Below are 13,053 nucleotides of genomic sequence, written 5' to 3'. Positions count from 1 at the left end.
ATTTTCACAAAACATTATTGCCTTCAGCAGATAAAATAAGCGCACGGAGGATAGGTCAGTTGATGGCTATAGCAAGCCATAATACCCAAATTGCAACTTCCATGTTCAGAGACATCACTTCTCTGGCTATCAGATGCTGAGGATTAATGACAGTGGGTGGGTATTGCCATCACGCTGTGCTTGTCAACCATCATGCTGTGCTTATATCTGCCACTGTCAGCTGAGAGAATGCTGGCCTAGAACACTGGCCTGTCGCAGCATAGCAAGCCCTCATCCTTGACCAGCCTAGCCACCCTAGAGATGACCATTTCAGACTTGCTTGGGAGGCGCAGTGTCTGATAGTTATGGTGCTGCCCACAGATGAAGTGACGTATTTCCTCCAGTTGGAGGGCGTAAATTCATGTAGCTTGCAACACAGAAAACAAAAACCCACAGGCTCCGTGGAAGGTTTGCAGGTGTAATCACCTCCATCGTTTTAGTATCAAGCAGAACGAAGATGGGTTGTTCAAAGAAACTGACCACAAGAGAAACAAAGGCAGAAGAAAAAAGACAGGTCAGATAAAAGGGCTAAGTATGCACAAGGTCCACAGCAGGGATTAGCAACCTGGAAACATGAATCACACAGGAGAGGAAAAACAATCGGAAGCAGAACAGATGGGTGTGCAAAAGGAAATGAAGAGCTGCAGGAGACAGTGCTATTAACTTTATTCAAGAAGAACAAAACCTTTATTGCACCAAAGACAGTTAAATCAATATTTTCCCAATCCTATTTTTCCACAGAAGCAAATGGGTGTGTTTTCCCACAGGGATGCTACATTACCATGAACAGGAAGGATGGGTAGTCTACATAATGGCAAGAAAGGGGAGAGATGCTGTCTATGAGGCAGAGTCTAACAATGTGGAAATTGCTTTGTAAATTGTAAGCGGAAAGCTCTAGGGCACGGAAGAGTACCAGTAATGCAGCTGCAGCACCTATCTTCATGAAAAAGTAAGTGATGCTGCGTAGGACAAAGCCTTGTGCCATCAGGTTCCTCACATGGCAGGACATCACTGGGCAAGACAGGACATCATCCACTCTCACATAGTGACATGAGGATATCGCATTTTGGTTTTCATTTGGTTTGGGCAGAAGTGCATGGAATTGCAGGTCCATAGTAGAACTGACTCATACGTCCCATGCACATGCATCATCACTGAACACCTCATACCACAAAGAGTCTGCTATTACTCTGGCCTGGGTTATTCCAAAAATCTCTGTCCATGAGAACAAGATTGATGACATCAGTCAATGATTTTCAAAGAAATAAAATAAACGTGTATAGCACCATATACACACCACAGGATTATTTTGCTGCAACAACACAAAATAAATAAACAACAACAATTTGTACCCAAGAATACTAAGTAGAACTTAGTTGGATACAACCCAATAAAGAGAATTATCATAATCTATCAAAATCAGATTCCCTTTGTTCAGCAAAAACCATGAACCATCTGTGGCCCAGAGACTCTGGAACCAATCCTACAAATGCAGTAACTCTTACTCCCTCCCTGCTTTCTCATTGAATTTTCTTTTTAAAGCTTCCTTTGCACTCAAAGCTCTACCTTTTGCCCATCTCTTCCCCATGAGATCTAGCCAGGACAGCACTTGTCTGGTAATAAGCTATATCCAGTAATTAATGTTTTCACAAATTACCGAGAAGCGAAATTGTGGGCTTTTTTCCCCCCTACACAAAAGACTCTCGGTGAAAACATGTGTGACCTTGCATCTAGGAATTCAAAACAGTTATGCAAATGTTGTCTAAATTAAAACGCAGAATCCCCATGCGAAGTATTAGCTCAGAGTCATAGAAAGAGAGATTGGCATGCAGGGAGAAACATGCTCAGAGAAATCCAGCAGGAGAAAAGTAGAACCAGAATGTGCATCTTTGGGTTGCCAGACATGGGAAAGAAAAGCTCAACCACCTTTCTGACTGGATTTTCACTTTTTGAAATATGGCAACCCTAATCTAGATGTCTCAATGGTTAACAAAATGGTGGGCATAGCTCAGTAATCTCTGTTGATCTGAGTTAAAGCACAGTGTAAAAAACAGGACCACTACTAATACCATTTTCCACTCAAATACAAGTATCACATAGTGCAAGAACTCCCTCGCCATCTTCACAGTATTAGGCACTGCATTTCTGATATGCGTGCATTTTAGTCATTTGGGAATTATCAAACCTATCAGCAATGAGTTCCAAAGGTCAGCTGTCCACTTCAAGATCTTCACACACATTAGCAGTGGCATAGGGCCTGCTTCCCCATGAAGCAGTTCCATGCATCTGATTATGCACATGGGGAGAGCCTATCACATCACACGAGTCTTTCCCACCTGACTGGTACCTAGACAGGAGGGGAAGTCCATGGGAAAGGGCCCTGACCATGGGGCTGCATCATCCACATGGAGTTAAACAGGCCCTGGGATTGCATCACAGAAAAGGGGCTCTCACACCACTATGTGTGAAGCAAGGGGGGGGGGAATACTTTCTGTAGACCTGCAGCAAATTTCTGTATATTACAGTTTCATTGCTCTGGAATTATGTGAAACTGTTTCCTTCTCCCTTGGTCCAAAACTACACATTATTTTAAACACAGCAATCATTTTCAGATTATAAAATGGAGCTCCATGGGGAGAACCAAAGACCTTAAAAGGGAAGGTATGAAATGAATACCTTCCCAACCTCTACTAGTGTGTGGCAGCAATGTGAGAGACAGTGTGCTATGGTGGTTAGAGTCCTGGACTAGGACCTAGAATCATAGAGTTGGAAGAGACCACAAGGGCCATCAAGTCCAACCCCCTGCCAAGCAGGAAACACCATCAGAGCACTCCTGACATATGGTTGTCAAGCCTCTGCTTAAAGACCTCCAAAGTAGGAGACTCCACCACACTCCTTGGCAGCAAATTCCACTGTCAAACAGCTCTTACTGTCAGGAAGTTCTTCCTAATGTTTAGGTGGAATCTTCTTTCTTGTAGTTTGGATCCATTGCTCCGTGTCCGCTTCTCTGGAGCAGCAGAAAACAACCTTTCTCCCTCCTCTATGTGACATCCTTTTATATATTTGAACATGGCTATCATATCACCCCTTAACCTCCTCTTCTCCAGGCTAAACATGCCCAGCTCCCTTAGCCGTTCCTCATAAGGCATCGTTTCCAGGCCTTTGACCATTTTGGTTGCCCTCCTCTGGACACGTTCCAGTTTGTCAGTGTCCTTCTTGAACTGTGGTGCCCAGAACTGGACACAGTACTCCAGGTGAGGTCTGACCAGAGCAGAATACAGTGGCACTATTACTTCCCTTGATCTAGATGCTATACTCCTATTGATGCGGCCCAGAATTGCATTGGCTTTTTTAGCTGCCGCGTCACACTGTTGGCTCATGTCAAGTTTGTGGTCCTAGATCCTTTTCACAAGGACCTGGGAGACCAGGGTTCCAATCTCCACTCTGCCATGAAGCTCGTTGGGTGACCTTGGGCCAGTTATTCACTCTCAGCATAACCTACCTCACAGGGTTGTTGTGATGATAAAATGAGGAGGAGAACTATGTGTGCAACCTTGAACTCCTTAAAGGAAAGTACGGATATAAATGTAATGTGACTTAATTCTTAATAGATATGCATAAGATTAGTCTGCCTATCTCAGCTGGGCCAGAAGCTTTTCCAAACGAATTTGGATTCCTGTGTAAACCCACCCACCTGATGCCACTGACCCATATGCTCCTTTCCTTTTAGCAAACCATGTTTTCGTTTCACCCCAGGCCTCCTTCACATGTGCACAATTGCATAGAGGTTGCTCCGCTGCATTGTCATCCAGTACAACTACAGCTTGTGTATGAATACTATAATCACATGAGAAAGGGCTAGTGGTCAGGTGAGGAAGACCCAGAAAATTATTACAGTCCCATCAGGCATGGTGGTGATTGAGAAGTGAAAGGCCCCTTGAATTGGCCCCAATCATGTTGCTTGGGAAAACACACATTCCATAGCAAGATGAGTCAACAACATGTAGAAATGATTCAGTATGATTAGGTACAGGCATACCATTCAATATGGAAGAGTACATTTCCCATGTTTGTTGCGTTTTACTTGTGTGAACACTGTTGACTAGCGTGATTCTGAATCTTCCAGTTTTTTTTAGTATTGTAACTTGCTAACATCTGTTGCTCTGTTTCTCAACCTAACTGGATGTTAACTCAGGAAATTGTTGTTGTTTAGTTGTGTCCGACTCTTCGTGACCCCATGGACCAGAGCACGCCAGGCACTAACTCAGGAAATAGTTCTCATCTTTCTCCAACATTTCTATAAGCAAAAACACAAAGCAAAACACCCTTCTTGCATAGGAGACTGCTTACGTTCTATTGCCTTTCAAGTACCTTGTCAAGTTCCTCAGTGTGGTTTCTGACACATCTTGTAACACATGAAGCTTTCAGGTCATGGGGAATGTGGCCTATCATCAGACATCCCTGAAAGTAACTCCCTTTAGGTATTAGCAACTGTTTTCATGCTCTGACAAATGTGGTCTCAGGCTGCTTCATCCATTTGCTGATTGTTGCCTGTGGAAACCCATTCCACAGCGAGTGAGTTAGGCCCCATTCTGGCATGGTTCTCTGTAGCCTCATGGGCCCCTCCAAGATTGTTCTTGAGTAGTTGGTCTGCACAGTGCAGCAGTAAGATATACAAGCACTGAATCATATGACACTTTCTGGTTGTGCTATTCCTTTCCACACTAACGCCATGCCTTCATTGGAGCCCTTAGTGCAGACATGGGGTGTAACCAGGTGAGGAAGTAACTCACATGACCCATATGCTGTGACTCTTGCAGACTACAGGCAAGACAACATGGAGTACCATAGTTTTTTCTGGTGGCAACCACTGGTGTGAACCAAATCCTTTCCTTTTGCATTAAACCCCCTTCTACCAGAATTCAGTCACTTGGTACCATTGCAAAGAGCAGTCATGACACTTACTTCTGATTGCTCAGAAGTTACAAATAGATGGCAGTCCTGAAAACTAGGCCTCTATGGGAGTGAGGCATGGGCAAGTTCTATATACAATGTGATGTCCTTTTTTTGAAAAACTTTGCACCCTGAAGGTATATGAACCCATTCAAAATGGGATGTCAAAAACTCTCAGTTGACACACAGCAGCAAGAAGGAGCCTGCAGGTTATAAACTCAAAGATCATGGGAGAAGCTGAGCCCTTTGATAATGTATGCCTCTGTGGTGTGGGACAAAACAAAGCTCAGGAGTTGTGCATAAAATCACGCCATGGGGCAGGAAGAGACTACCCAGGCTGCAAACATCCTCTCAGTGTGAGCCACTTGGAACCTGCAGTTTATATGCTCCTTGTGTGACTGAGAAAGTCAATCATTTATAGATACACATATTAAGAACAGAACAAGCAGCGGTTTTGGACCATCCACACCCTTCAGCACAGTGAAAGGCAAAGCACTCGAGGCAGCCTCTGACCCGCAGAGCCATGCCCCCCACAGCATGGGATAACTGTCTTACAAACTAATCACAGAAAGAGAGGGTCAAAGGTCTTAGTATTTTACACACCTAATGTGAAAAAGATAGGCACAGCATAAAAGAGCTGCAGACAAGGGGGTGTATTCTGAATTCATATAATCTGTGGACATTGCCTTTGCCACAGTCGCATCATCTTGCCCTCACACAGGAAGACAGCCTCAGGTTATACATATTACCTAAATGTGGTGTTGACTGAAGAAGTGGCTGGGAGAATTCTAAGTTCTGAAAACCTTTCCAACATGGAAAGACTATCTCCATTTGAAAAACTGCTTTCTTTTGCTCAGCTAAAGAAAGAAAGCCCTACACCATATATCTTCTCTAGAAACAGCTCGAAATCATGACTGTGGGTGTGGTTATGGACAGATGTGCTGGCATAGCCATGTTTACAAGGTGTTTCTTGGGAAGGGCTTTATTTCCCTTATGAAATATGCTTTAAAAACTCTTATGTCAGAACTCTGTAACTCAATACAATTCAATACAAATTCAAAGAAACGCCCCTTTAGTTCTGACATGTGGCTATGAATGCTGATGGGAAAGTTGTACCGACAAGGAAAGGATGACATCTTCCACTAACCATCTTGGTTCCCTTTTACTTTATGGAAGAACTGCTTTCAATTAAACCTCTTGGGAAGCTCATCTATGCAATGGGGGATGGGTTACATTAAGTGATTTATGAAAAATCCATTTCTATAATAACCAAGGAGTTCAGAAATTGGAGGGGAGGGGGGAGGGGAGGGAGAGAGGAGGAAGAGAACTGAGACTGAATATTTCCATGCAGATGTTTGATTTATAAAAAATCTTCAAAGACAATAGTAATGGATGGAACGTAAGATCCTCAAAAGCCTCCAGCCACAAAAAAAAAACAAAACGCACTCAAGCTAAAATTAAAAGTTTTGAGAAGCCGCATGTCATGTCTGTCTGCAAGATAAGCTCTAGCCATGATCTACAGCCAGTGCCAAGTGATAGAGTTCTGTGGGCTTTATTTGATGATATTGCTGTAGCCCATTATATCAGGGGGGGGGGAATCAGCTGCAGGTGCTTGAGTTTCCCTCCCACAAAGAAGGGAGATGGCTTCACCTCCTCCCTGCCTCAGTATTTAAAGGTACATATCACCCCTTGCATGTTTGCAACCTCTGCATTATGCAGCATAAGTAAGGGGTTTTTTTATAAAAAAATGAGACAGATGATACCCTGAAGAAATAAAACCTCCTCTCTGGTGCTTACTCCTGTCTTTCTTTCCATCTTCCCCTGTACCTTTCTGCCTTCCTGGTGTTTTAAAAGGCACTACAATATCCAACACTAATTCCTGAAACAGTTGCCTAACCTTTGATGGCTCTACAGTTGCATTAAACAGGGTCCAGATAGATAGATAGATCCTAGCTTGTCCATGCTACTCCTGTGGAAGAGGGAAGAAATGCAGGCTCTCCCTTCTTCTTCTTCTTCCACCTCCTCCTTGTACCCCTCCCCTTCCTTTGATTTCATGGGTGTGGCAGGGTTCAAACCTCTCTTTCTCTCAAACACAAGTGTATTGCATCAGGGAAGCAATGAATAAGGCAGGGATCATCTCACCTACAAGTGGGAAATGCTAGCTCTCATTTAATCACCCATTCCATCCATTACTGAGCACTTTACCCACATAGCATTTGTCTGTTCCAATATATAGTAGAAAACAGGAGCAGCACAGCCATTGGTTAATGGAACATATATATAAGGCACATTTCCAAGCACAGACTACAACATATACTTTAGGATTTTATCTTTGAAATACACCCAAACATAATCTCCAATTCTTCTTCTGCATCACCTTTCAGCATTTTAATGGTGGTGGGGTTTTTTTAAAGGCATACAGCTGCCAAGGTGTTAAAAATCTAGGTAGTGCCTCTGCAAGGCCAGTTAGGTATAATGTTTCGTTCTGAGCATTCCGGTTACAGGCACAAACAAACTATAGGCATAGATTTTGAATGGGGGAGGCTAAAATTGGATATATGTGCTTCTACATCTATCCTTCTAGAATACCACATATACATTCAAATACATATGATCAACATAGATGCATGGTAACAGATATGTACTTCAGAGTCCACCCACACCCAACTCACAGCCCCCAAAAGGATTCTGCTATTTGTCCTTTTGCAAGCAAAAATACAGGAGGGGATTCCCCAGGAAGCAAATAAACCTCCCTTAAATTTGGAAACACCCACTTCAGATCACGGTCGTCTGTTATCTGGCTTTCCTTTCCTGAATAGTTGAAAGGAAGAGCAGGAAGGGGGTCAAGGATGGGAAGAGGGGGGTTCCTTCATTTTCTCCAGGTTTGGTTTATAAGGTATGGGTTTGAACTTCCATGTGTTTTGTGAGCATGATTTGTGTGTGCGCGCAAGCAGTATAACTCTCAGGGTAGAACGGAGATGCATGTGTGGGTGTGTCTGAATAGAGGTTTGCACCTGTGTGCAGTTATGTCTATGTGTGTATGAATGAGTGGGTATGTGCATGGGTGTGTCTCTTTGTGTCTGCAAAAGTATGTGCACTGAATTGTATATTGATAGGTATATTTAGATGTGTGGGAAAATGCTCTATGCATGGTTGCATCCATGGAAATGCACTCAGGGGTGTGTAAAGGGGTGTGGCTGGTGTCTGAAAGAGTGCCTTTTTCTTTTCTTTTTTTAATCCAGCACAGATTTATAAATGTGCATGAAAACTAGGAAGCATAAAAACCCACCCACATACATAGGAAAAGTGTAAGAGCATAACCATGAGGTGGGTAGGATATTAGCCATGTGCTCTCCTTTGAAAAGATGGTGACTGTTCCTCTCACAAGCCTATCACTTCCAAAAGCTTCAGAGGCTGCTGCTACCTTATTTTAAAATGTGTTAAGCCTCTCCACTCACTGCTGTGTCATTTTTGCCTTCCTCCTGCTGCCTTTTCATCCCACATATGGCTATTGAATATGCTCTGCTGGCTGACTGCAACATGTTCTATGTCCACTCTGCTTCAGGATTTAGTGAATGTACCACCAACTGGAGTGTGTCTAAAACACACACACACTCGGAAATAGATGCTATAGCAAGTGGAAGTTCCCATTCACCAACCCCACCCTAGAGATCTTCCAGACCACCTTTCTAACATATATGTTGGCTCAGAAACGCATGCCGCTTTTCAAAATCCAGATATTCAGTAGTCACAAATAACCATTTCAATCACCACAGTTTCCACCCACCCAACACCCTAGATGCTGCATTATGGAACAAGCTGATATACTGGAAGGAAGCTGCCAGATGCAAGATTTTTTTTATTTAAAAAACCCAACCTACTGAGATTTCTCTTTTAAAACCTATACATATACAAAATCCTTTTTCCACACATCAAAGACACCAAAATCCTGGTCCAGTTTGAATAAATCAGAAGTTAGACCATATGATGAATAAGATAAATTGCTCTCCACAAAGAAGGATTTGGAGCAGACTTGACCATTGACCAGCAGTGGAGTTTAAAGGTGTGTGGAGGGGAGGGGCAGAAGGCTGTCTGAGGGCGTCTTTACAAATTTATCATTAATTGCTGGAAATGAAATGCCTTCTCAGTCTTTCCACAAAACCCCACTTGCCCCCCCCCCAAAAAAAAACCCTTATGGGCCAACAAGAAATTAACCAGTTTCCACCAAGTTCGTATACTGTTCCATCTTCCCCATCCCACCGTTGCTGAGAGCTAACAGAGGCGTGGTCCTCTGTCTCTTTTACCAGCTGGTGCACAGTTGTCCAAGTGTCCCCGGCATGAAAGGAATTGCAGGGGGAACCCCAGCCCACACCCCTAATCTCTCCTAGCAGCTCATTTGTTTCCCCCACCCCTAAGAAAAAAAATTTAAAAGGCAATGGGAGGAATGGTAGAGCTATTCTTCAAGTTGCTTAAAGAAAAAGAGGAGAAGGAAAATCCACACCCATCTTCCAAGCTCCTTCTAATCTCTATCAGTACAATCACAGACAGAAAGCATCTCTCAGCTAAGATTCACATGGTATCTCGGGTGGGGGGGTGTATGAAAGGGAATTGCCTCAACGCTCCCCCTCTCCATTTTCCTCTCTCCTTCCTCCCATCCATATCCACACACCCTCGACAAATCCGAAATAGACAATCCTATGCCACGTACATTCCCACGACCCCCCTCCCCCAGGTGTGTCTAACAAGGATATCCCCCTTATTGCTCCCCAGTTCTGATCATTAGGCAGCCTTCCCCCCACCCACCCACCCGCCAACTCCACGGGAGGCAGAGAAAGAGAGAAAAAACCACCCCTCCGTTGCATAAATGGAAGGGGTGTGATCTGAGCCTTTCGTGGGAAGATGCTAAAGAACTGCAAAGGAAGCAGTTTCCTATATTAAGGGAAAAAAGAATCGTTCTTTCTCTCCTGCACGCAGATCCAACGCACATTAAGCCCACAAGTCTTAGGAATTTCTCGACGGAAAAGAGGTATAAAATCTTCAGCTCTACCTGTTTTGTTCTTCTCATACAGCACAGCATGGTTGTATTGTCCCCTTTCTTCCTTGTTGTTCCTTCCTTCTCCTCTCTCCTTTTTCCTCCTCTCTCTCTCTCTTATCTCTCCCCCCACCCTCTCCACTCCCTCCCCTCCCTCTTTCTCGCTCCTCGCACACACTCACACACACGCACACCCTCACTCTCACAAACACGCCAGGGCAGTTAGCGGCAACTGTAAGGTCCACAGCTATTGCTCATCACACATGCTCTCTCGCTCGTTCGCTCTCCCCCTCGCTTCCTCCCTCCCTCCCTCTTTCCCAGAATTGTTCACTGGCAGCTCTCAGTGACTAGTCACTTCCCCACCCCCAGCCCTCTACCACCACCAACACCACCACTATCAAGGCGGCCACCCCCTCGCAAGTCCTCTGCCAGCCTCATGAATATTTAAACCTATCCAATCTGGACCCAATTACCCGGCGACTTTCCCACTGTACAAAAATTGCGGGGTGGGCGTGGGGGGAGAGAGAGAGAACATTGCAGACTGCTCAGGGGGTGTGGCAACGTATGGTTGTCAAAAGGCAGCTGTGTTTCGTAGTGGGTCGTTTAAAAAAAAAAGGTGCAGAACTCATTCATACCGTAGTGGTTAGAGAAAGGAGCAAGCAGGGGCCACAGAGGTGTGTCTGTGTAAAAGAAAAGTAGTAAGTCAACGACTAATGCATGCAGTGTGTTACCAGCGTGACGTGATGTGGCATAGTATAGACTGGAAGACAGCCCTGAGGGTGGGCTGCACCCTTCAGCCACATATAACAGAAGTACAGGCAGATTTCACAAACACGTTGGCAACCAGGAAGCGACGTGCAATTGCACGGACGGCAGAATCACTTGTCTTTAAGATGGGAAGGATCCTGTTATGTGCTTACCCGAGGGGTCGCTTGCAGAGATTCAGGCACATTTTGACATGTTCAGGTTGCACCGTGACAGTGCGGCATAGTGGTTAGAGGGTTGGGATTAGGTAACCGGGCAACCAGGGTTCAGATCCTTACTTCAGACATGAAACTCACTTGGGTTACTTTGGGCCATTCACAGTCTCTCAGACAAATCTACCTCACTGGGGTGTTTTGAGGATAAAATGAAGAGGAAGAGAAGCATTTACACCACCTTTAACTCCTTGGAGGAAAGTGGAATGGAAGTGCGAGCCCACTTTCCCCAAATGGGGACTTTTTGTGAGAAGGAAAGTGATGGCGAAATGGGCTAAGCTTTGCTTCGATGCCACGTTGTGTAGCCTCCCTGCAAGGAAGTCAGGTTGAATGTCCATCATCTGGAAGCAGCCTCGGTGGGACTTTCTTCTGAGTCAACATGCACTGAAAAACTGTAAAGTGGGGCTGGGGAACCTGTGGCTCTTCAGAAGATAAAGGGCTCTGCACCTTGAACCCAGCCTAGTAGCAAATTGGCAGCCGATGTAATTCTTTCAGCATCATATGATGGCGATATTCCGCCCTAGTGAGCAACCAAGCCACCACATTGTGCACTAGCTGCAGCTTCCAGGGCAGCCTCAAAGGCAGCTTCACATAGAGTGCATATATGTGTAGGCATGCATGAAAACATTCACATATGCATCATGCATATATTATCATTGGAACGTCCAGAGAAATAATCACAGCACACATTTACGTGTGCCTTCTGAGAATCTGAGGCAGGATGACTAACTGCCAAATGTGGAAATTCATGGATCTGAGCCATTTCAGAGTTACTGAAATGAAAACTCAAATAAAATCAATCCCTTTCCCCCCAGTTGACATATTTCTTGAACTTTCCTGTTCATCAGGATCTGTCACTGAGATCTTCCCACACAGCCACATGTTTATTATTTTTAACTCTCATGGTCTTTGTGCCAAAGTTGAAACTCAATTAACCAGCCTACCTGTAATCCAATGCAGGGTTATGTACACAAAATGCTCTTGAAATAAATGGACAACATAACCTGAACAGTTTCTTAAGAGTGTGGCCTCTTTAATAGGAGAAAGGTGCATCTAGAATTAGACTGGATTTAACAACCATAACCCCCCTAACAAAATCAGGAATGGGCAAACAGCCCTCACTTCACCTAAAAAACAAATCTGGGGTTTTTCCAATCTAATTCAAAAGCAGTGATTGCAAAACCCAGATGGTAGAACTGTCTCCCATCCTGCCAGTTCTCTCCACCCCCCCACCCTTGCCAGTTCTCTCCCTGCCCCCACCAGCAAAAAAGAACATTTTTGAAATTAAGGAGTAAAAGGCAACAGAAAGGAGCACCAACACGCTGCCTCAGGCAGGTGACTGGCCTGCCAAGCTCCAGAAGTTGAAATAACACTCCTGAGCATGTTCAGAAGTGTCATTTGCCACTCCTGGATAGAGCAACTAGCCCTACAGCTGGTCTAGAAGTGAGCCAGACTCCCTCCTGCCATTGTTTACCTCAGGGTGCAGAACCTCAGTCCCAGGATCCAAATGCAACTCGCCAGGCCTCTCTGTCTGGTCCTTGGGGCTCTTTCCAGGCCAGGCCCCTGCCCCAGGCCATAAGAGCATAAGAAGAAGCTGCTGGATCAAGCCAATGGCTTCCAGCATCCTGACTTCGCAGTGGCCAACCAGATGCCTATGGGAAGACTACAAGCATGACCCAAGAGCACTCTCTCCTTCTGTGGTATTCATAAGCTTTACCTCTTCCAGCCGTAGAGACAGGGCACAGCAAGGCAATTGTTGTGAGTGGCCGTTGCGGCCCTGTTCTATACTCAGTTTGTGTTTTAGCCTGACTGCTCTACATACCCAGCTCCTTCAACCATTCCTCATAAGGCTTGGTTTCCACAACACTATATCATCTTGGTTGCCCTCCTCTGCACATATTCCAGCTTGTCAATATCCTTCTTAACCTGTGGTGCCCAGAATTGGACACAGTACTCCAAATGGAGTCTGACCAAGGCTGTACCTTCTGAAATCATCTTGGATCAGCATACGGGTGACTCCGCATTTATGCGTTCCGTTCCAGAGCGCAGCAT

The 13,053-nt window shown here is 44.8% G+C and overlaps 1 protein-coding gene across 1 annotated transcript in view; it reads right to left on the bottom strand.

The window, feature by feature from the left end:
* Positions 1-10,347, bottom strand: part of GAP43 (growth associated protein 43) — a 62,289-nt gene extending 51,942 nt beyond the window's left edge. The window contains exon 1 of the mRNA XM_081198030.1: positions 10,040-10,347. Coding sequence (XP_081054156.1) covers positions 10,040-10,069 — 30 coding nt within the window. The 5' untranslated portion in view covers positions 10,070-10,347. The remainder of the gene's footprint in view (positions 1-10,039) is intronic.
* Positions 10,348-13,053: the final 2,706 nt, after the last annotated feature.

The sequence above is a fragment of the Podarcis bocagei genome (assembly GCF_964188305.1).
Source record: "Podarcis bocagei genome assembly, chromosome: 6".
NCBI classification, from domain to species: Eukaryota; Metazoa; Chordata; class Lepidosauria; order Squamata; family Lacertidae; genus Podarcis; species Podarcis bocagei.
Note: the sequence above shows the minus strand (reverse complement) of the source record. Positions and strands in the feature narration are given on the sequence as shown.